Genomic DNA, 24834 nt, shown 5'->3' with positions numbered 1-24834 from the left:
CACATTTATTATTCTGCACAAGAAAAATCAGATAAAAGAAAGAAAACAAAAAACAAGCAAATAACAACAACAAAGGTGAAAATCCTCTGCTTTGATCCACACTCAGTCCCCACATCGGTGCAGGCGGCTCTCTCCATCACAGGACCATTGGAACTGGCCTGAATCACCTCATTGTTGAAAAGAGCCATGTCCACCAGAGTTGATCATCATATAATCTGGTTGTTGTTGTGTACACTGTTCTCTTGCTTCTACTCACTTCACTTAGCATCAATTCACGCAACTATCTCCAGGATATAGGGATTTTTTTCTTATCAATGACTGATTTGGGGGACAAGCCTAGTATTGATTTTCTGGGTCAAAAGGTATGAATATTTTAATCATTTTATTTGCAGAATTCCAAACTGCTTTCCAAGATGGCTGCACTGATTCACAGCTCCAGTAACAATGCAATGTTTATCTTCCTACAGTCCCTCTAACATTGACCATTTCCTTTTTTTAATCATCTTTTTGACAACTTTTCTTCTTTTGAGGCAGCGGGGCGGTACAGTGGATCCATCCATCAGTAAACCTGGGATCAGAAAGGCTTGAGGTAAAAATCTGACTTTAGTCACTTAATAGCTGTGTGGTCCTAGGCAAGTTAAGTAACTGTTTTAGTTCCCTCATCTGTAAAATGGAATTAAGAACAGCAACAAACCAGGGTTATTGGGAGGCTCAAACGAGATATTTGTAAAGAGTGTTGCAAATCTGGAGGTGTTATATAAATGCTATTGTTAACTGTGCCAACTTGAAACCTCTGGGTTGTTTTAATTTGTTTTTCTTTCATTATTAGTGAGTTAGTGTGTCCTTTCACATGTTTGTTAATAGTTTGCCATCCTTCTTTTGTCATCTTACTGTGCATATCCTTTTAGCATTTATTGACTGAAGAATGGTTTCTTGTAACATACCTAGTTGTATACTCTATTAATTATATCATCCATATAATGTACACCTGGATATGGATGTATTGTTCACATACCTTAAGATAAACTCTAATCAGAGAAATTTGCCACAAAATGTTTTTTCCTATTCAACCACTTCCCTTCTTACCCCAGCTGTATTAATTTTGTGTCAGTTTTCTATAATCAAAGATACCTATTTTATTTTTTGTGATTCTCTTTTTCAGTTAAGAATATATCATATAACTGTGAGAGGTATAAAATCTGTTTTTATCAAAAAGGCAATTCTTTCCTAAATAATGTTGTCTGCCTTATTAGGTACTGGATTACTGAGTTCTATTGATCTATTTCTCTCTTTTTATATGAATAACAAATGATTTTGATGATTGTTGGTTTATAATATAATTTGAAGCCTGAAAATGTTATGCCCGCACTTCTCTAATTTTTTTTTCATTTCTAACCAGTTTTTTAAAATGAATTCATTTCAGTTAAATAAAATGAAAATTTGGTATAGCATTAAAAGTGTAAACTATAACATGTATAAGATTGCTTGACATCTAGGGGAGGGGGTGGAGGGAGGGAAGGGAAAAGTTGGAACAGAAGTGAGTGCAAGAGATGATATTGTAAAAATTACCCATGCAGATGTTCTGTCAATAAAAGCTATAATTAAAAAAAAAAGTGTAAACTAACTTTGATAGAACTGTTATTATTATTATATTGGTACAACCCAACCATGAGCATTGTATATTCCCAGATCAGTAGCAATTTATTTAAGCTGTTGTTTGTAATTGAATCTAAACAACCATTTTGTGTGCTTTGATAGACTGATAAACTAGTATTTTACATATTTTGTAATTATTTGCAACGAGATTTTCCTTTCTTCTTATTTTGGATTTTGCTAACCCTAAATTTTATCTCCTTTTTTACCTACCTTCTTCCTTTAATTTCCTTTTCTTGTCTTACTGCTATTGCCAACATTTCCAGAACTATAGTAAATAATAATAAAGGACCCTTCCATTCTGAAATGTAGTACTATAAAAATAAGGATTTCCCCTGTAGACAGGGTGTTGTGAAGTGTAGAGCATGGTGTTTCAGGGTTATTTCTCCATCATCATCTTTAGGGGACTTCTGCTTTTACCCTTGTCTCTTTATGTACTTTTAGAAAGTCGTTTCTGAAAGATTTCTCTGCTATTGCTCTGTTTTGTTGTGATGGTCCTTGGTTGCTGTGTTTATCTTTCTCGTACTTCTGTTCAAATATTAATTTGAATATTAAGTAATTCTTTGAGCTCTAACTTTCTTTCTTGGAAAGCTTTTTGAAAGCCTCTTTTTAAAAGTACCTTTTCCCTTAATGGTTAGCACAGCTTTGTAGGGAGGTCATCTTGAGCTGCATTTTGAATTCCTCTGCTCTTGGGAACACATTACTCCATTCCTTCCTGAGGACTCTGGCAGTTGCAGAATAGTCTTGTGTCATTTGAATTTCCTTTCCCCCGTTTATGAGGGTGACTCTCCCGATTGCTGCAGAACTTGTCGTTTGTCGCTGGAATTGTTCGGTTTAACCACAAAGCATCCTGCAGTTTGCAGCACGGGTCTGGCTTTGTCTTTTTCCTGTTTTCTGTGTCCAGAAAGCTGAAAGAGCTTTCTCGTATAATTTCTTGCTTTATGTGTTTGGGGTTTTTGGCTCATTGTGTTTTTCTTTTCTGGGACAACTTTAATCTTTAAATGGACTCTCTGCATCCCATCTTTGAGCTCAATATCTTTGGCTTGAATGAATAACAGGCTTTCATGTTATTGCTTTTTACTTCTCTTCTTTGACAATCTTTCATTGCTTTGTCCCAATAATCAGAGCCAGGTCTTACACTCTCTAAGAACACTTATCTTTTTTAATGCTCATAATAAGACTGGAAAGTCCAGTCTTATTACATACTGTGGTATATAAGCTGGACTAGACTTTTGTCCTGGGACCCTGCTCCATCCTTTCTCAGCTCCGAAGTCTTGCCAGCCACACTCCACAGCACTTCTCTTTGTCTCTGCTTGTGGAAATCTCTGTATTCTTCTAGTATTCAACTTTGGTCCACTCCCTGTTCTCTCCAACCCAAAGAGATCTTGATCCTCTCAAGCTTTCCTATGGTCACTGACCTGAAACTCTGCTGCCCAGGTGGCTTTGGTAACCTCTCCTGGTCTCAGGAGGGTTGATTAGATAAACTCTAAATTCCCTTTCACGCCAAAAAATCAGATAAATTAAAAATCCTGTGACCCAACAATATTCCCTTTGTTCCCATCCCATCACATTTATATGTATCACGTTGCCCCGGTTACTTTTCATGTTTGTAGGTCCAGTTCCAAGCCCAGTATCCTGTTAATGGCAGACCCTCACCACTACTGGATGAAATGAAGGGGAATTTTAGGGATTCTGGATTTGGGAATCAGGAAAAGGACTCGGGTTCAAATTCTGCCTCAAGCACTTACTGGCAGCATAATTATGGACATGGACACCCCCTCAGAGCTCCAGGTTCCTCATCTATAAATACCACATGCCTCCAAGTGTTACTTGTGAAGACCAAAGGGGACCAAGTCCTTTCTGCACCATAAAGAGGTCCAGAAATGTCACCAGCCTTGCTGGCCTCCATGAGCCCATTTGGGCTCCTGGGGTCTGTCTCCGGGCTCTGGCTCCAGGCTCTGCCTCTGGACTCTGGCTCCAGGCTCTGCCTCCGGGCTCTGGCTCTGGGCTCAGCCTCCGGGAAGCCCACATCGGCTGCCCCAGTCTGGGTCTTGGCACAATCCCTCTGTCCCAAGCCTGACGTCATTCATCACAGCTCCCGGGCACCAGCCACAGCTCGACAGCTCTGGTTGTCATAACGACTCCATAAATCTTGTAAAAATCATTCAGCTCTAAGGCTGTCTGAGAAACCCACACTTTGTGTTTTCCCTTGAAAAACTCCCTCGTAAGTTAGGAGGAAGCAGGGAAAGGAAACAAACGGCCTTCCAGTGCCGATCTGCCGACTCCTCTGCAGGCACAGGAGAAAGGAAAAGGAGGGCGGGACGCCCAAGATCCAGGGCCCAGTCTGGGCTCTGCCACTCTAGGGCTAAGTCCAAGGCTTGGACGAGACCCAGGGGCAAAGAACTTGAAGCTGGGAGGGCTCCGAGAGCTTACCTAATCTATATCCTTCATTTTAGAGAGGAGGGAACCAAGGCTAGGACATTAAAAGACCCCCTCTTCCCCCAGCGGCCCCTCTGCCCTGGCCCCTGATCTATGTAGCCTATAACACGCCATCATCACTAGAAGCCATGTCACTCACAGCCTGGAATGAGTCTGCAGAGCACTAAATGTCCTCACGTGCACTGCTGGCTAGAACCTGTCCTGTCCCGTCCCCGTCCCCATCCCTGTCCCTGTCCCCGTCCCCATCCCTGTGTGGGCCAAAGATTGTTTGCACCCCAAGTCTGAGACACCAGCCCTTGTGTGCCCTTGTCAGATGTAGCCATCATCTACATCTCCATCCTTTCCTGGGAAGCCCTTGTTGCCGATGATGATGATGAAGACGGGGCCCTTAGTATGAACATCAATTTGTACAGAGGCCCTTTAACAAAGGGGTCTCACGAGTGCGTCACCTCATCTGAACCCTATGACAGTCATGAGGGACAATCACTCGTTTACTCTCAGAATATTCACTGCGGGGAAGGCCTTCTGCTAGTTTCCATTTTATAGGGGAGGCAATCGGCCTGCACCGTCCACTTTTCACTCACATACCTACAACATACTAGATGTTCCCAAGAGGTGCTGCTGGGAGCCAGATGGTTGGATTCCAATCCCGGCTCTGACAGGCCTCGCGAGCAAATCCTTTCCGTGCTCTCCACTACAGTCTCCCTGTCTATAAAACAGGGCAGCCAATCTTGGACCATTTCACTCACAGGGCTGAAAGGTGACCACTGGATGCAGTCCCTGGGACATGACTCCAGTCTCACTACTGGTCACAGCTTTGTCACACCAAGGGCAGACTCCTCACAGTCAGTCTTCCAGCACTACAAACGTAGGTGGTCCCTGCTGGGCCATTCCTGGTAGATAACCTAGCTCTCTCTGAAGCCCAGAGGGGCGATTCCCCCAGGGACAAGCAGGATGTTGTGTAAAAATAATAAACACCACCAATAATGAGGTTAATCCACATCCTATTTCTGCACTGGCCTACAGTTTACCCAGCAGTCTCCTTACAACAACCTGAGGGGCAGAACCAGCCAAAAGGACCATTTCCATAATTTACTGGTGCTATAAAAGCGGGCCAGGAACAGACCCCACAGCCTCAGGGATCTGGCCAAGAGACTGACTGGTATCACTGCAATGGGGCGGGGAGGGGGGGTGGGGTAGCAGTTTTGGAAAGGTAAACCAGATAAAACCCATCCACCGCCTTGTTTCCTGGCTTCCTCCAGACTCAGCCCCAAGCCCAGCTTCCACAGGAGGCCTTCTGGGCCCCTCCCTCACCAGTCTCCCAGCTCTAGATGACCTTCATCTGCTCTGTTTACATCTTCTATGTCCCTACTTATTTACAAGATCTCCTCCATCAGAATGTAAACTACCTAAAGGAAGGGACTGGTTTTCGTCTGGCTTGGTATTCCCAGCAGTTAGCATGGTGTCTGACATACAGTAAGCACATAATAAATGCTTAGTGACTGACTGACTTAAGACTTGTCAGCAAGATGACAATTTAAATGTGACATAGTCCTGCAACATGATGAGAACTAAAGCTTAGAATAAGCTAAAGGTCAATATGGTGATCCAAGGCAATTCCAAGAGACTTTGGATGGAAAATGCCATCCACATCCTTACAGAGAACTATGGAGACTAAATGGGGTTCGACACATGCGATTTTCACCTTTTTTCCCCTTTTTTTTTGTTTGTGGTTTTTTCCTTTTGCTCTGATTTTCCTCTCCCAACACGATCCATATGGAAATATGTAAAAACTGAATGTATTATGAGTATAACCTAAAAACAATTCAAATTAAAAGGTGATGTTGGCAAAAAGAGGAAGATCAAAGACAAACTGTGCTCGGGAGGGTGATGACTCTTTTTTTCCTTCAATTTCTAATGTCTCCCAAAAATTGTTGAAATGACTGATCAAAAATGAAGAAATAAAATTAAAAAGCATATTATAGGCTTATTATGTGCTAATCCCTGTGCTAAGGACTGTGGATACAAATAGAAAAGACAAGAAAGTTTCAGAGTTCAGCAGCAACGGGCACAGCAAGGTTTGGTCCTGAAAATGGCTCAGAGAACAGTGACCAGGTGTGCGGCGGGCAGAGGCAGACCAGAGTGTGAAGCCTCAGTACTGGGCACACCTGTAGAGGCAAATGAGAGATCTGACAGGGTTCCATCTCTCCAGAAGGATTCATGGGTGACTCTTGTCATTCCAAATGGTAGCTCTGATTGAGTCTGGACTCCCGGGAATTTGGGGGAAAGTGAAGGTGAGACAAGAAGGGAGGGAAGGAGACAAGATAACATCTGGCCGCCCTTGGTGAGTTCAGTTCGCTCACCCGGACAGACATCCCGGAGAGGCTGGAAAAACTGGCCAATATGGCCACCGAGCTATTGCCAGGACTCTAAAATTGGGTGTAGAAAATGGACAAGTCCTCATTTAAAAAAAAAAAAAAAAAAAAAAAAAAAAAAAAAAAAAAAGGAAGGAATTGAATCTCCAAGCTGTGGTATTAAGTTTGTTTATTCCTTCTTATTAAAGGAATAAGGATCCTAGGGAGCCAAAGCAGCTTGGTGAAGCCCTTGTCCTACTGGTCTCTCCTTGTTCCCTTTCACAGAGGGCAATAAGATGGCGGATGGAAGGACCGCAGTAGACCCAATTTACAGCCTTTCAGCACTTTGTAAATTGTTGTTAATTAAAGCTATTTTTGTGGGAAAGAAGAGATGGGGGGAGACGCAAAACAGGCCGATTGGCTGGCCCTGGAGAAGCAGCAGCCAGATGGCTCGGGCTCAGGAGGAGGCTGCCAGGGGAGCGGCCCCCCAGGATCTGTCCTTGGTTCTGGACTACTTTACATGGTCACTGGTGCCGGGGAGACAAACAAGAGGTCTCCTCTCGGAGCAGGAACGAGAAACAAGGCTGCCATTCACGCTGGCGTTCCCCTCGGCTGGCAGAGCTGTGAACTTGTCTCACCAGCGCGTAACGTTTGGAAATGGGGAGAAAAGTGACTCATCCCCCCTGATCCTGCAATGTTAACAGCAGGCATTGACCCCATGCCAGAGATGAAGCAAAGGTCTCACGTGCTCCAAAGGGTCCACAGCCACACCATTTGTGCTAGAAAAACCCACCAGAGCCAGCCTCCGAGACAGAAGGGAAACAGATGACTGTGCTGTGAGAAACCCCTTTTCTTTTTTACTCCCAGCACTGGGTTTTTTCTAACTGGCCTCCCTCCATCCAATCCACCCTCTGCCCGCACAGCTGCCAAATGGATCTTCCTCCAGCTCGGGCCTGCCTACGTTGCTGCCCGCTGCCCCCAGCATAAAACATCCACTCTGTCAAGGCACTGAAACCTTTCCCCGAACTTCCACGGTTCGCCACATGTTATTCTCCCTTGCCCACATGAGTCCTGACAGACAGACTGAGTTTCTTATTGCTCTGCCACAAAATTCTAACTCCTGCCCAGTGCCTTTGAATGAGTCAAATCTCTGTGGGCCAGGGATGGACAGCAGCCGTCCTCACCTCTGGCTCGGGGGCTTCTGAACTTCCTGGCAAAGTTCAGGCCAAGAACAAGGTCTTCCGGAGTCCCTCCAGTCCATGATTTTGTATTTACTTTGAGGGTCTTACTTCTCTAATCTGGGTCTGGATTATCTCCCTGGCCCCACTGTAAACTCCCTCAAGGCAGGGCTTTTTTTGGCTCCCCAGAATGTGGTTCAATGTCTGGCACAGATGCTCACTAAAGGAATGAATAAGAAACAATGAATTTGAGAAACTCAGAAAAACCTTTTCAAAATAACACATAACGTAAAGGTGAGCAACACCCCAAATAGCAGAATTCAAATTCAAACCAACACAATAACACGGACACTGGAAATCTCTATCCCTGGGATTTGGTGACATCTCATAAGTTAAGGAAACTACGCAGAGAATGGTTCAGGACACCGATTGATTGGAGGTACCGATGGAACATGGCCATTCATTTCTCCAAAAAGAGGACTGGTTTTGGAGTCAAAGAAGTTGGTCGGTTCTAATTCTGGCTCTGCTACTCAAAGCCCATATGGCCCAGGATAAATGGCTTCCCTCTCTGTGCCTCAATTTCTCCTTCTGTAAAAGAAGGTGTTTGGAGAAGGTCAGGACAACCCCAAATCCTACGACCCTCGTGGTTCTGCTACCCCTCTTGGAGCGCCTGGAGCTTAGAGGGATCCCAGCTTTCTGGCCATCCCAAATTTCAGAGACAGAGAGAGCAGCATTGATGTCACTGTTAGCCACAAGCCAGAGGTTCAGATGTGCCATATTTTTCAATTCAATAAATATTTATTAAGCACCTATTGTGTACAACACGTTGCTAGGCACTAGACAGGTAAACTGTTTTAGTAAGACAGCCCCTGGCTGCCTGGGATTTATAATACAAGGGAAGAAAAGATGTTTGAAAACAACTACAATACATAAACACGAGGGGTAAGCCTTGTGTCATGAGCTCAGAGGGGAATGAGATCAGAGAGGAAGGTGGCCCACCAGTTGGGGAATGGCTGGATAAGTTCTGGTATATGAATGTGATGAAATATTATTGTTCTGTAAGAAACGATCAGCAGGAGGATTTCAGAGAGGCTTGGAAAGACTGACAGGACCTGATGCTGAGGGAAGTGAGCAGAACCAGGAGAATACTGTACACAGCAACCAGATTATACAGTGATCATTTCTAATGGACATGAGGATTCAGGCCACTTCCAAAGGTCTTGTGATGGAGAGAGCCGTCTGCACTTGTGAGAGGCCTGTGGGAACCGAGTGTGGATCACAACATAGTGTTTTCACTCTTTTTGTTGTTGTTTGCTTGTATTTTATTTTCTTTCTCATTTTTCCCCTTTTTGATCTGATTTTTCTTATGCACCAAGATAACTGTACAAATATGTACACAAACATCAGATTTATTAGATTTAAACATTTTTTAAAATATGTTTGATGTGTTGGATTGCTTGCTGTCTCGGGGAGGGGGTGGAGGGAAGAATATGGAACACAAAATTTTGCAAGGATCAGTGTTGAGGGATTGCCCACACATGAGTCTTGAAAATAAAAAGCTGTAATAAAAAATAATAAGAATTTTTAAAAAGAAAAGAAAAAGCTATTATCAAAAAAAAGAAAAGGAAAAAGAAAAAGAAAGAAAATCCCAAATGGGGTCACTGAGTCGCACACAACTGAGAATGACTAAATAACAAAAAATGGAAATAATACTCGTATATTTTACTCTACGGGCTTGTTGGGAAAACAGCCACTGGGAACTCCAAAGTGTTAGAGAAATAAGGGTTCTCATCACAAATCCTAACGGGAAGTCACTCCATCTATCCCCAAGAGGAAAAATAATCCAAAGAGCTTCCCCTGGCCTGCAAATGTCTGTGGGATGAAGTGGGATGTCAGTCGAGCCCCAGGATGGCAGGCCAAGGCCCGAAGGAGGGTCCGAGAGGAAGCTACAGAACACTTCCACTTCCCAGCAGGAATGTAGGCAACTGTCCCAAGGTCGTCTGGCAGAAGAGAATCCATCTGATCAGGATTTACATTCCAGAAGAACCCAACATTGACAACACAACCAGGGAGAAACAGAAGCACAGAAAAGCTTATGGGATTTCTTCTTGTTTCTCTGGTCATAAAATTGAGAACCAATTTTTTAAACAAAATTTTAAGTGTAGGGCAGAAAAAGAACAAGTCCTCGAATCAGGCCCTATTCGGAAATTGGTGACACACAATAAGCCCTTCGGAGCCAGGAAACTGGCTGCCGGACAGACGTATTCTTTCCTAGAGAGAAGACGGGCAAGAATATAGGAATTTCCCACGCCTCCTTCTGTGAAAGAATGTGGCCTGCTCTTCGTGTGGGCATGGGACTGTTTGCTTAAGGGACATTCATCAGGGCCTGGGCCTCAGGAGGCTGATGTGGGGAAGGGAACATCTTCAGATGGCCCAGGTGAGTCGCCAGCACCGAGGCGTCCGCGGGCCGCCCAACGTGACCAGGAACGTGCGCCCAAGTCACCCGGATGCTGAACGCCACCCAGCGAGGCGCAGGTCATCTGATGTGCACCAAAGACCACCTCAGATGCCCAAGAGCTGGGAAATGGACGGCACATTATTGAAACTCCTGGGAAACACGTAGCAGCTAATACAGAAATTAAATTGGTAGCTATCAAGGATGTTCAGAATAAGTTATGGTGCACGAATGTATCTGAACATAACTATTGTCCTATAAGAAACCTGGAGAGACCTACACGAGCTGATGCTGAGTGAAGTGAGCAGAACCAAGAGAATAATGTACGCAGCAACAACAAAATGATGTGATGATCAATGGTTCTTCTCAGCGATCCAAGACGATTTTAACAGAGTTGGGATGGAAAATGGCACACTTATCCAGAGAGAGAACTATGGAGACTGAATGTGAATCAAAACATAGTATTTTCACCTTTTTTGTTTTGTTTTTTCTTTTTTTGTGTGATTTTTCACTTTTCTGATTTTTGTTTCCCAACGTGACTCATATGGAAATAAGTTAAAATTGATTGTACACATATAACCCAATTTAGATTTCTTGCTGTTTGGAAGGGAGAAAAAAAATGGATCTCAAAATCTTACAAAAGCAAATGTTAAAATCTATCTTTACATGTAATTGGAAAAAATAAAATACTATTGAAATTAATTTTTTTTTTTTAATTTAAACAACCAAAAAACATATTCAAAGCCTGAGGACTCAGGGATACTCATGGCAGCAGAGAGAAGGCCCAAACTAAATTTGATCACCTTTCTTTGCTTCCATCATTCCTCTAGAGAAATGAAAACATTTCTTAAACTTAGAATTGGCTGAATATGTAAAAATTTTATCCCGGCCGGGCTGTGGGGAAATGGATCCTGTCACTGAGCAATCTTGGTGCTCTCGCTAAATCCTAAGGGTGACACTGAGAGAAAAAGGGACTGATGTGTCCAAAATGAAAGCCGGTGACTTTATCTGAACCAGCAGAAAATGGGGGACAACCTCAGAGTCCTGGGTGTGGCTGGCGAGACTGCCCTCTCTCCCCATGACAGAGCACCCAGGTGCCACTAAAGGGACAAGTGGGGAAAAGTCTGCAAAGCGGAGGGGAGACGTGCGCCAAGTGCCGGGAAGTGGGGACGAGAGCACCAGGCGACCGCACACATGAGCCCGGGCTCAGCAGCCCCCATGGGGGCCCAGAATGGGCTCAGAAGCAGGGAGCCCAACTCGCTCATTTTATGGAGGGGAAACAAGCCTAACGAGCAGCCATGACTTGTCCAAGTACAGAGGCGCCATGTGCACGTGCCATCAGTGGCACAAAGCGATGGAAGGAGGAGCAGCAACAAGCTACTGTGACTATCAGTGAGGGATGATGGGAAGCTTAGACATTCTGACTGCTCCCTCACCTCGGGAGGCCCTGCCCTGGGCCAGTGACACAACGACAGGAGTGGTTCAGGCCCTGCCCTCAGCAGGATTACCTCAAGGCCTCCGGCCACCGTCCCCTAGGAAGCCTGAGCCAGGGGCTGCTCTGCTTAGCAAACGATTCGTGGGCAGCCAGGGTGGGCAGTGGGTTTCCCACCCCTCTGGGTGGCCAAGGTGGCAGAGGAGCTGAAGGCTGCAGAGGAAGCCCGACAGCAGCTGGGGGGGGGGGGCAGTCTCAGCCCTGGGTTCTGCCTTCCTACTCCCTCCCCTCAGTACCCAGGTCTTTGATGCAAATGAGATTCAGGCCAAGGAGACAAGAGGATGAGGGTCCTCCAGCTTAGAGAAGGGCTTCCTGCTGTGCCGGGCCGGACCTGACCCCCCCCATCCCCCTGCAGCCCCTCCCTCCCGCCACTGGTCCTCACAATGTCCCTTTCAGGAGGACGTCCAGGTCAGTCCCGTTTCCACCCCGCTCGGGGTACTTCTGGGAGACCACTCACCCTTTCCGGCTTCCTTTCTCTGCCTCGGCCCATGTCCTTGAGGACAGCTGGTGTCTGTATTCCCAGCACGGCGCCCTGACTGGCAGCCCACCATTAGGAGGCCCAGTTTGAGAGAGCGATGGGGGACTAGCACAGCACCGTACCACTTCCCAGGCACAATCACACCCCCTGCGCCCTGTCCTTTGGAGCCCCGGCTACCCCAGAATGCCCACCGGTGGGGAGGCTGCCCCATAAGCCGTAGGCCCAAACGTGGGCCAGCTTCCTCCGCTCTGTGTTGGCCGTGGGAATGGATAGTTCTGGGTACCAGGCCATTATCCCTTAGTGAGCAAGAACATGCCAGAAGCCTGGCCTCCGAGAGTGGGGTCCTGGGGAGCAAGGAAAGCAATCACCGGGCGTCACCACCATGCCAGCCGAGACTCTGTCATTCACGGCTACAGGGGAGCCTCGACAGGGTCCAGAGAGCTTTGCACCCAGCACCGCCTGCAATCTTCCTACTGGCCTGGGGCATATTAAAAATAGAAGCTGGTTCTAGAGCTCACCAGGTGCTTTTACCTGGAAACCACGGAGCCAGATTATTTGGCTTCTCTCTTACTTCTGCCCTCCGGGGACACATGAAATGGGCAGGGGAGGACCCTCCTCGAATGTTCTCGGCAAGGCTCTGCTCTCCATTTTGTCCACTTATCCGTCTATCAATATTATTTGTAGTGTTCCCCCATGTCCCCTGAAGGTCACCCCATGGGGGCCCAAGCCTCCCCGATGCTAGCAGAGTGCTCCCAAGCAGGAGCCGAGTGAGGGACGGGGGCAGCAGGTCTGGGGCCGGAGCTCCTCGCTGGCTCCACCACCTTGTTAGGCCGGAGCTGTGCCTGCGGAGGGTGGGACGTGGAATCCCGCCAAGGGTCTGAAGTGACTTCACAGAAAAATTGCCGCATGAACAACCAACTCTACATTTTTAAAATAAAAGGAAGCTAACGCGCTGCCAACAGCGACGCCCCTTCAATCTCTGTGACTTTCTGTTCTACACAATTAGTCTGTAGGAAAGACCCCAGTTGTGCCCAAGGGGGCACAACGAAGCCCGTTCTGCTCTTTTCCCTCCTGGGCTCTCACCAAACTTCCCACATTGTCTGAGGCTGGGAGCGGCCCATGAGTGGGCAGTGCCAGCTGCAGAGAGCTCTGGCCCACAGCTGGGGGGGGGGGGAGAGGGATAAGCGGGCTGCTACCCGAGCACCTGTCTAGCTCACGCCCAGGGGGGCTCGGTGACGGCGCTCGACCAGAGGACGTGTGTGTTGGTCGTGACAACCAAGGCCAGACATTTACCCGAGAACTGAAGCTCCCTCTCGAGACCCTTTGGACTCGGGCTGCAATGTGGGCGGGGTTAGTTTTCACCCGCCCTCACCTCAGTCTCCCTTGCTTCCCTGAGCAGCTCCCAGATCCCCTCCCTGGGGTCTGTCCCTTGTCCTCTCCTATTTTTGGCCAGTGGAGTCACAGGTCACCATTCCTGACGTGCAGCTACGAACACCTTGTACCCATTTTTTCTCTTTCTAGTCCTCACACACTCCGCGGTGGGGGCCTCCAGGTCAGGGCCTGTTTCGGGGGCTTCCTGCACTTCCCAGCCCCCGCCACACACCAGCACCCCAGGATTCAGACGCACGAGGGCGCTCCCTTTTCGAGCGCCGCCAAGCCCAGACTTGAGAAATTTGCTTTGTTTGGAAGCATTTATAGAAAGCAAAGTCCTGCCTGCTGGATACTCTATCACTGAGAATCTTTCTTTTTCACAAGTGCAGGATGGAGAGCAAACCCCTGGTTCAATAATCAGAAAGCTCTGGCACTCCCAACTTGGCGACAAATAAAAAGAGGAGGAAGAGGAGGAGGAGGAGGCGTTGGAAGAGGAAGAGGAGAAGGAGGCAGAGGGGAAAAGCCAGCTACCTCGTGCTGCCGTCCCAGAGGCTCTCACTCATCCCCAGGCTTCATCCGCATCTGGGCCTGCATCTGCGCAATCATCTCCTGCATCCTTCGGAGCTGTAACAGAAAAGGATGAGATCAGCACAAAGGGAAATGGGAGCACTCAGAGACTGAAGTACTTGAAGGGAAGTCTTGTGAAAGGCTCTTCAGCTCTCGGCTCCCTGGAGGCTGCTAGGGACACGGACATGCCACTCGGGCTCCACAATCCCCTGACCCTAAGGGCAGAGGGGCTGCTTTTGTCTCCCATCAGCCCCCACACACTTGGGCTTCCAGACTCTGTCCCACCTTCTTTCTTTGCTGGGAAGCTGGACGCGCCGTGAGCACCCCGCTGACCGACGGCCTCCCCCTGCCGCCCTCTCAGGGCCGCGGGCACAGCTCATGGAGCTGGCGATGGAGCCCCTTGGCTGGATGAGGAATGCCCCACAGCCGGCCACGCCTCCACTTGCCCTTATCCCATAAAGTTCTGGTTTGCCTCTTTCCAAAAGCGCGACACAAAGAATTCTCCCAGAATGCTGGCGCCCGCTCTCGGGAGTGCCAGGGCAACCCTCAGGGATGCCATCTGCTGCCTCTGATTCCCACTACATGACCATCTGCCCGTCTCCTTTTCCAAAAAAGCCTTTAATGCCACTTGTGGAGCAGCAGCCATCCCCGGGACAAGCCTGGCCTGCTGGGCCCATCAGGGGGACTTGTCATGGTAACCAAGACATGTGTGAGGAGAATCCTGGGGATGCTTGAAATGAGCCCCCAGGGAGTTCTGCTGCTCCGTGGGACCTATGGGCCCTCAGATCCCGCCCCCCCCCCTGGACTGGACTGAGGCCCGGGCTGGAACCCTCGCTTGGAGCCCCACGCTCACGTCTCCATCACAAAACCCAGGTCTAATTTGCTCTGAGACCTTCGACAAATCCCCCGGTGGCTTCGGGGCCCCAGCCTCTCCTCAAACAAAAGAGAGCAGCTGGAATAAACTGGTTCTGCGATTCCCCAGGGCCTCCGGGGTTACACAGAACAAAGCATCCGTGCAAGAGCTAGTGTCCAAACCAACCCGAACTCTGGCTCCCAGCTCTGAGAGTAGAGCAGGTCCTCGAGCATCATCAGGCTTGGTGCCCCCCCCCCCCCCCCGTTCACTCATGATAATAAGCAAATGACCCAACCCCCAATTCACAGCTCTGTCTAGAGGATGCTGGGAGCTCTGGTCCCCCTCTGGGAGGGTGGGAGTGGGAACAGCAGACTGCTAAGCAGCTGAACCCTGCTCCTGGACAGGGCAAGCAAAGGTCCTGTTCTAGGGGCTCTTCACCTCTGGGCCCCCTGGGCCCCTTGGGCAAGCAGTCGGGCCAGTGAAGCTCCCTTCTAGGAACCACCAAGTTCATGAGGAAACAATGGCCACAGAGCTCTAAGGAGGATGAGGACGGATGGAGGAGGCACCTCGATGGGGTCACCAGAACCTGAACACGAGGGGTGCAGACTGGGTCCACACTGAGCTCAGCTGAGAGCCTCCTCCTTCTCCCCTTCCCAGAGACCCAGGTGGTCCAGGATGATGCCCCCAAAGTACTTTTGTTCTCACCATAGCTTGGAAGTCACACTGTCAAAGTTAAGTTGACATTAAACAGTCACATGGAATTGGGGCCCTTAAAAATGGGGAGATACAGATGGTGCTGGTGGCAAAGACTGACTCCCCGAGGTCCCTCAGTGCTGGAGAACCCGCAGGATCCCCGAGGTTCCTTGGCACACTGGAGAACCCGGGGCCCTCAGAGAGTGGGTGAGAGCAGCCCCATAGTAATAAAAAGAACATTTGGAAGAACATTTTCCTGACTTACTTGTTAAATAACATTTTAAAAAAACAAACAAAGAGGATGGGTTCATTTCTAGGCTTTGTATGGGGTTAATTCGAAGGTAGTGGTTCCAAAGCCAGGAGGAGCTTAGGAGACCCTCCAGTCCCACCCCAGGTCACCCCTCCAGCTTCTCTTCTCCCTCTACATGTCACCGCCTCCTCCGGGAAGCCTTCCCGGCCCCCTCACTGCCACTGCCTTCCCTCTGCCAGTTCGCCCACTTTCTCTGACTGAAGCTTGTCCACCATCATGGACTGTGAACTCCCCGAGAGCAAGGATCGGGGGGCTGGGGCTGCTGTTTTCCCCCTTCCTGTCTTCCCCGGGCACCTATCACAGTGTGGGGCACACATAAAAATGCCTGGAGACTTGAGGTTACTTCCAACTGAAAAGTGGGCAGTCAGAGGAGCCGCCGGGGACAGAAGCCAGGCTGGACAAATCAAGCGAGAAATGGGCCAGACAATGGGCAGGAATATTCAGTTGATGAACTTAAGAACTAAAAGAAATAAGATGGTGGCAAGGAAAAGGCAGCGGGTCAAAGGAACCTTTCAAAAGGAGCTCTGCTTTATTCAGCAAATCTCTGCTGAAGACCTACTATGTGTTGGGCCCAAGAGCTTGCTCCAAGGTGAGACCTGCTCCGACCTGGCCCTGGCGACCGCTCCAACCCCCTCCCGCCTCCCGCCTGCCTCTCCCCACACTGGCCCGAGCCCTCCCACCTCTGGCCTTTCCGTCTGTCTCCGGGTCCAGCTATTTTTAGAGCCAGACAAAAAACGCTTCCTCGGCAGAAAGCCCCTAGGACCTCATTAAGTTCCTTGCCTTGCACCTCCCTGATTACGTAAGAGAGCACATCCTAATTCTCGGCATTTCTCTGGCTTTTTCTTGGCTCCCCGAGGGCCGGGCCCTATCTCGGTGTCTAATCTCGGCTCCCAGCTCCTCCACAGCCTCCACTTTGCTTTGCTCTTACAGGGAAATAAATATTTGTAAACTGAACAGTCTCTGGGTGTAGAAACTGGTCGGACAGATAAGGCGCCTATGCACAAACAGGGAGCTTGCTCCGGCTGGGCTCGGGGGCAAAGCAGGGCTGAGGTGGGCTTTGAGATACGGGCGGGATCTCATGAGGCAACGAAGAAAGGGAAACACAATCCAGGCGGGGCAAGAAGCCTTAGGAAAGGCAGAGAAATGAGAGAGCCGAGGGTTTGAGCTTGCAAGGATGGGGAGCCCCAGGGGGCTACAGAGGGGCTGTTTAGAGGGGTACGGAGATGGGAACTTGAGAGAGCTCTTGGAACTAGACTCAGAAAAGGCAAGAATGTGACCCCAAAGGGCTGAGGCTTCACCCTGAGGGTTCTGGGAGCTCTAACCAGGACAAATTGCCCAACCAGACAGCTATTTTAAGGAGATTAATTTGCCATGAGGAAGGCCAGAAGGAGGCTAAAGTTTGGGGCAGTTCCATTAGACGTGGGCTGGAAAGTGCCATCTGCATCCTGAGATGGAGACCGAATGTGGATCAAAGCCTAGGAATTTTAACTTTTTGTTGTTTATTTGATTTTTTTTTCCTTCTTTCTCATTTTTTTTCTCCTTTTGACCTGATTTTTCTTGCAGCGTGATGAAGATGGAAATGTTATCAAGAAGGACATTATGCTCAGAAGGAGGCTCCCTCAGAGATGGGAACTGTTGGAGAGGAGGGCTCCTTTTTCATCTAACAGGGGCTCAGCAGCGAGGAGCTCCCACAGACAGCCCCCACTGAAACACGGGACGATTGTTGTGGTTTCATGCTTTGCAGTGGTTCTCAAACTTTTGTTTTCAGTATCTTTATCCTATTAAAAATGGTTGAGGACCTCTCCAAAGCTTTTTGTTTATCTGGATTATATTTATAGACATTTACCCTATTGAAAATAAAAACTATTTTTGAATTTGTAGACCCTCTAAAAGGGTTTCAAAGATCCCCAGGATTCTCTAGACCATACTTTGAGAACCACTGTTTAGTGGGATGGCTCCACCAGCCACCAAGTAAGTTCCACGAGCAGGGAATCACCAAATCAACTCTTTTAGGGGCATCAGCACCACCAGCTAGCTCCAGGGCAGTGCTATTCCATGTAACTCCCTCCCCATCTACTGTCCAGACAGCTCAGCAACTCTTTGCAGTCTTACGTGTGATTACGAGCCTATGGCACACTTCCGTGGCCCAGGGATTGTTTTAAGTGCTGGCAGAGAGATCCCATTGAAGTGACTCGTGGCCCCTGCGTCCCTGGAGCTTACAAGCCAGCTGTGGGACAAGACACAGGTAACTCCGACGCACAGCATGGCCTGCCGGGAGGGCCTGAGGGCAGCGGGAAAGGCTTCATGGACAGGATGCCCAGTTGAGTTGAGTTTGGTCTCAAAGGTTCAACAGGAATTCAGCATTTAAATGGGCAAAGAGAGGCCCTTCCAGGAATTCAGAACACACTGTGCGAAGACACAGACGGGAAAGCCACAAGGACAGAGAGAACCACGGACGGAGAGATGGCTGGAGGGAAACCCGCAGGACTGGGTGGGATGCCCGCCTCTCACACGGGGCATCATGGGACTTGGGCTAAGCTCCATCCCTCAATCAGAGCCTTCTCTTCTCTCCTAAAACGGTGGCCATTGGTCTTTCCTGCTCTCATTCACCGGGGAAACCAGGTCTCCAAGATGGGGCTGCAAAGCCCATGCTGGGGATGTGGTGGAAGGCATCCCTGTTCAGGCGGGGAGAGTCTTAAGGCCACTGAGGTTCCCTCCCAAGTCTGAGACTCAACAGACAAAGGTTTGGTGGCACAGGGCGAGGGCCTTGGAACGCCGGGGGAAAAGCAGCCCATGGACTTAACGGCAGCTGGGAGCCGGGGAAGCTTTCTGAGCGGGGGACAAATATTAAAACAGCTGTATTACAAAAGGTTATCCTGACAGGGGCCTGAAATAGGGCGAATTGGAATTGAAAAGCTTCCAATATAAAAACCCAAACTCAGATGACAGTATTAAGACTGCTAGAACTGGAAGGACCAACTGCTTCAAACTCAGAATGTTACTGATGAGAAAATGGCGCTCAGATTCTGGGGAGGGGGGTCGGTAAGCGGCAGAGCACGGAGCTCAGCCCAGGTTTTCTGCTCTTGCTGCTCGTGCTCAGAGTTCTGCTGAAAGAGGATTAATGGCTTTTTTCAGAGAAGAAAAGCACAATCATGAAGGCCTCCGGGAAGAAGCGCCCGCCTGTCAGCATGATTCATGATTTGTTATCACTTGGAAGCCCTTCAAGACAGGTCCCCGCGAGGCGGGCGAGGCTCCACTTCCTCTCCCAGGTAGAGGCTGCCAGCCCGAGCAGTGAGAACCAAGGGCCCAGCCCGACCCAAATCACGCTCCAGAGATACATGAGACCCACGCTCGGCTGAGATTCTCATCCCAAGGGAGCAGGAATCGGGAGCATAGCAGCTCTTAGCATCCAAGGGAAGGCTGCCAAAAATATCCGTGTGTGCGCTTGGGACAAGCAACAGCAGAAGATAATCGGTGTTTGTGCAACTCAGCTCAATCGAGCTTCTCCTCCTGGCAGAGCAGCCTCCGTGCTTCTTTACCAGCTTGAGAGGACCCTTTTTCTATCCTATAAACTTGCAGAAGCAAACACTGCTTCCCTGCTTGGCCCCCAGAGCCTTCAAAGGGCTACCCTTCTCCCTTCACCAGAGACTTCCAATGACTATCTAAATTTTGGAAACATTTATTAAGTCCCTGCTGTGAACAAAATTATGCAACAGCAGGAGATGTAGAGAGTTCCCAAAGAACTCAGTCCCACAGACAAGCGGGTCGTGCTGGCAGCTACTCCGCAAAGCCCGAAGCACGTCAAACAAAATTTATGTACATCAGAGATTCATGGGACCACAAGCAATCTGCTTTTGCTGCCCTTTGCCCAGGGAGATATTCATGTTTGTTGATCTGTGTCAAGTTCATAATAATAAAAAGAAAAATTTGAAAATTAAAAAACCATTCTCTAGTAGATAAGCACAAGACATCTCAAAAGAATTGTAAACTATTACCCAGCACATCAACGAATACTCCAAATCACCAATGAGAGAAATGCTAACCAAAACCACTGAGGTTGTACAGATTGATCAAAAAGAATAATCATAAGACTAGTCAAGTTGGAAGAGCTGTGGGAAGATAAAGCACACTGATACATTGTTGGTGGAGCTACTGAACTGCACAACCACGTTGAAAAGCAATTTGACCAAAACTAACTAAAATGTCCATGACTTTTGATCCAGGTATTGAGCTAAGATCTAGAAACAGATCTTAGTTTCTAAAGGCATAATTTAAAAAGAGGCAAAGGTAGACCCTGCTCAAGAAGTCATAGTGTAAGGGGGAAATAACATAAAAACAACTACATACAAGGACAGGTTGGGGGATGGGACACAAACCTAGATAACCTGATTAGCAAGTGATACACGAGAAGGATCTGGTAGAAGTGCACATAGACTGCATGAGGCCCAAAGCACCTGTTGTACCCTTCACTCCTTAGGACATATCATATCCACCTCCTTACATGCTCTAACCTTCTTGTACGAATGTAAGCTTCTTGAAAACAAAAGCTGTTTTCCTTTTTTGCCTTTGTATCTCCAGTACTCAGTCTGGTTTCTCACACACAGTCGGTATTTAATAAATATTTCTTGGATCAATTGTATTGAAAATCTTAGCTGACACTTGCAGCTTTTTGCCCCATATGTAAGTCACTTCCTCCGAGCCTCAATTGCCTAATATTTGTAAATGGAACAATAGCTGCAACTCCTCCCCACACTGGGCGAGGAAAGCACTGTGGGATGCTGGGACAATTTTAGTCCTGATTCTGTTTCTGAGATTCCAAACAAATCCTCAGTCACCTTCCACCTCCCTATCTTCATACATCCTCCTGCCCTTTGTCACTAAACTCTTTGTAAAGGCTGAAAGACATCTACAAGAGGGGCCTCCACCTGTCCTCTGCTTAACTCCTGACATCTGGCTTCTGACATCGCCACTCCACTGGAACTGCTCTCTCCGAAGTGACCAATGATTTCCCTTCCTACCTCCTTCTTTCTTACTATGGCAAACGACAGCTTTCTCCCAATCCTCCAGGCTCACAATCTAGGTCCCCTTCTCTCTCCTCACTATCTCTCAGCCCCCAGGTTGCAGCTAAAGTCAAGACCCACTCACCATCTCTCAAATACAGCCCAGCCTCTTCTCTCCTCCGATCCCCTCAAATGAGGGTCTCCCCTTGCACTTCACTGAGAAAATGGTGCCCCTCTGGCAGGAGAAGAATCTGCCACAGGTCTAGAGACCATCCGGGATTGGGAGGAAAAAAGACTAGGATCTCCCTGCCTCCCACACGACTTCTCTATCATTAAAAAAAAAAATTAATTATATAACTATATATAAGATACTATAATGATAACCCTTCAACTTTTTGAGAATTCCGAGAACAAAGCATTCTCTCAATCTGTGTAAACTGACCCTTATTTCTGCTGTTTTTCATAGATATTTCATTCAATCAATAAACAGCTATTAAATAGCTAGTATGAGTCAGGTTTCTTCAAGAAGAAAAATCATGAGACTAGTCAAGTTGGAGGAGTTGGGGGAAGATAAAGCACACTGATACATTGTCAGCGGAGCTGCCGAACAGTACAACCAGCTCAGAAAAGCAATTTGAATGAAAATGTCCATAACTTTTGACCCAGATACTGAGTTAGCTCTAGAAATACAAAAGGAGGCAAAAAGGAGTCTCTTGATGTTGGTTGCCACAGTAAAAGAGAAAGGAGGAGATGGGAAGGGTTTAAGGGGACAGGAATTCAGTGGGAGGCTGGAGAGAAAAGAAGGTTTGTAAGGCCCCTGCTCTGAAGGACCAGAGTGAAACAGAGAATCGATTAGGCAGGAACAAAAGGTTTGCCTTGCTGTGGTGAGAGCCCAGTTGAGATTAAAAAACACAGCTTGGAAAGGGCAGAGCCAAGATGATGGAGTAAAGGCAAGGATTTGCTTGCGCTCTCCCCCAAATGTCTCCAAATACTTTTAGTTAATGATTCTAAACAAATTCTAGAGCAGCAAAATCCATAAAAAGACTGAGTAAAACAATTTTCTAGCCCAAGAAATTTAGAAGGTTGGCAGGAAAAAGTTCATCACATCAGGGTGAGAGTGGCATAGAGTCCAGCCCAAACTGCACCAGCACAGCCTGGCCCCAGCAAACAGAAGCAGGCCTTGGGAACCACTAAATCAGCAGCATCAGTGGCAAAAACTGTTTTTGGAACTCTCAGCCCACAGATAATGGTGAGATGGTTGAACAAGTGCTCAGAAGGAGACTGCAGGGTGAGGAGGAGCACTAACACACCAGAGCTTGTGGCCACAGTGGAGAGAACCCTCCTCACAGTTGCAGGGCAGAAAAGTAGTAAACAGCGCTCCTTAGATCGTACGGTCTTGGAAGAACTGAAAATTGAAAAGTCCCTAGAAGTATCTCTGAAAACAGTTACACAAAAATTCTGAAGTTGGGGGTAGAAAATTCTTTCTACCATGGAAACAGAGTCCTACTTTAATAACGAGATTTTAAAAAATCAAGTAAAAGGCTGGGAAAATGAGCAAACAACAGAAAAAAATTCTGACCATAAAAAGTAACTATGGTGGGGCAGCTAAGTGGCTCAGGGGATAGAGCACCAGCCCTGAAGTCAGGAAGACCTGAGTGTAAATTTGCCCTCAGACACTTCTATCTCTGTGACCCTGGGGAGGGAAGGAGGGAAGGAGGGAAGGAGGGAAGGAGGGAAGGAGGGAAGGAAGGAAGGAAGGAAGGAAGGAAGGAAGGAAGGAAGGAAGGAAGGAAGGAAGGAAGGAAGGAAGGGAGGGAGGAAGGGAGGGAGGAAGGGAGGGAGGAAGAGGGAGGGAGGGAGGGAGGAAGGAAGGAAGGAAGGAAGGAAGGAGGGAAGGAAGGAAGGAAGGGAGGGAGGGAGGGAGGAAGGGAGGAAGGAAGGAAGGAAGGGAGGGAGGGAGGGAGGAGGAAGGAAGGAAGGAAGGAAGGAAGGAAGGAAGGAAGGAAGGAAGGAAGGAAGGAAGGAAAAAAGAAACTATGGTGAAAAGTTAAAAAAAAACACGCTCAGAAGAAGATAACAAAGTCAAAGCTCCTACATCCAAAGCCTCAAAAAAATACATCAATTGGAAGAGTTCAAAACATTTTCTGAAAATTAAGTAATAGAAATGGAGGAAAAATTGGGAAGAGAAATGAGGGATGTCAAATGGTAAAGGAAATACAAAAAAAAAAGCCAATGAGAAGAATGCTGTAAAAAATAAAAAAAGGAGAATTGGCTAAATAGAAAAAGAGGTACAAAAAAATGCACTGAAGGAAAATAAAACTCTTTAAAAAGTAGAATTGGGTAAATGGAAAAGGAAGTACAAAAAATGCTCAGAAGAAAATCATTCCTTAAAAATTAGAATTGAGTAAATGACTCAGAAATTAAGAAGCAATCAAACAAAACCAAAAGAATGAAAAATAGGAAAAAATATAAAATATCTCATTGGAAAAACAACTGAATAGAAATCAGAATCTTATGAAAAATAATGTTGAAAATAATAATATAAATATGATAATAATAATTTTTAAAATTTTTGTTGCTGTTGTTTTTTTTTTTTTTTTAATTGAGGCAGCTGGAGTTAAGTGACTTGCACAAGGTCTAAGAAGTGTTAAGTATCTGAGGCCAGATTTGAACTCAGGTCTTCCTGACTTCAGGGCTGGTGCTCTATCCACTGTGCCACTTAGCTGCCCCAAGAATGTTTTTAAAAACAGGAAAAAACAACTGACCTAGATCTAGAAGAGAGAATGTAAGACTTATTGGACTACCTGAAAGCCATGATCAAAAAAAGAAACTAGATATTATCTTTCAAGAAATTATGAAGGATGTTTGTAGTGGCAAGGAACTGGAAACTGAGAGGCTGCTCATCAGTTGGGGATTGGTTAATAAGTTATGGTCTATGAATGTGATGGAATATTCTTTTTCTTTAAGAAACAACCAGCAAGATGATTTCAGAAAGGCCTGGAGAGACTTGAACCAATGCTGAGTGAAATAAGCAGAACCAGGAGATCATTATATACTTCAACAACAGTACTATATGATGATCAATTCTGATGGACATGGCTCTTTTCAACAATGAGGTCATTCAGCCTAATTCCAAAAGACGTGTGATGGAGAGAGCTGTCTGCATCATGGAGAATGAATGTGGATCAAAGCACAGGATTTTCACCTTTGATTGTTGTTTGCTTGCTTTGTTTTTTTGCTCTCATTTCTTTTCCTTTTTGATCTGATTTTTCTTGCACAGCAAGATCAATGTGAAAATACATATAGAAGAATTGCCCATGTTTAACTCAATTACTTGCTATCTAGGGAGGGGAGTGGGGAAAAGGGAGGGAGAAAAATCTGAAACACAAGGTTTTGCAAAGGTAAATGTTGAAAACTATTTTTGCATGTATTTTGAAAATAAAAAGCTACTATTAAAAAAAAGAAAAAAGAAATTATGAAGGAAAACTGCCCTGATACTCTAGAATCAGAGGAAAATAGAAATTGAAAGAATCCACAAGTCAACTCTTGAAAGTATTCCAGGAAGATCAGCATCAAATTCCAGAGCTCTCAGGTCAAGGAGAAAATATTACAAGTAGCCAGAAAGAACCAATTCAAGTTATCATGGAGCCAATGTCAGAATAACAAGATTTAGCAGCTTCTATTATAAAGCTTCTGGGGGATTCCAGAGCTCAAAGGAACTAGGATTACAACCAAGAGTCAGAAAAACTGAATATAATCCTTCAAAAGAGAAGACGGGCATTTCAAGCAAAATGGACAAACATTCTTGATCAAAAGACCAGAGATGAATAGAAAATCTGACTTTTAAATACAAGACTCAAGAGAAACATAAAAAGGGAAACAGGAAAGGGAAATCAGAAGGGACTTAATAAGGTTAAATTGTTTGCATGGGACCTTACTATTAAGACAGAAGGAATATATATAGAGTACATAGGTATGAATTGAATATGAA

The 24834-nt window shown here is 46.8% G+C and overlaps 1 protein-coding gene across 3 annotated transcripts in view; it reads right to left on the bottom strand.

Moving 5' to 3' along the window:
- The window catches only part of LOC100921588 (septin-2), a 100207-nt gene that overhangs the window by 9578 nt on the left and 65795 nt on the right, over positions 1-24834 (bottom strand). For all 3 annotated transcript variants that reach the window (XM_031948986.1, XM_031948984.1, XM_031948985.1), the window contains one exon: positions 13952-14044. In XM_031948986.1, coding sequence (XP_031804846.1) covers positions 13976-14044 — 69 coding nt within the window. In that variant the 3' untranslated portion in view covers positions 13952-13975. The remainder of the gene's footprint in view (positions 1-13951; positions 14045-24834) is intronic.

This window comes from Sarcophilus harrisii, chromosome 1 (genome assembly GCF_902635505.1).
Source record: "Sarcophilus harrisii chromosome 1, mSarHar1.11, whole genome shotgun sequence".
NCBI classification, from domain to species: domain Eukaryota; kingdom Metazoa; phylum Chordata; class Mammalia; order Dasyuromorphia; family Dasyuridae; genus Sarcophilus; species Sarcophilus harrisii.
This window is presented reverse-complemented; position numbering and strand designations above follow the sequence as displayed.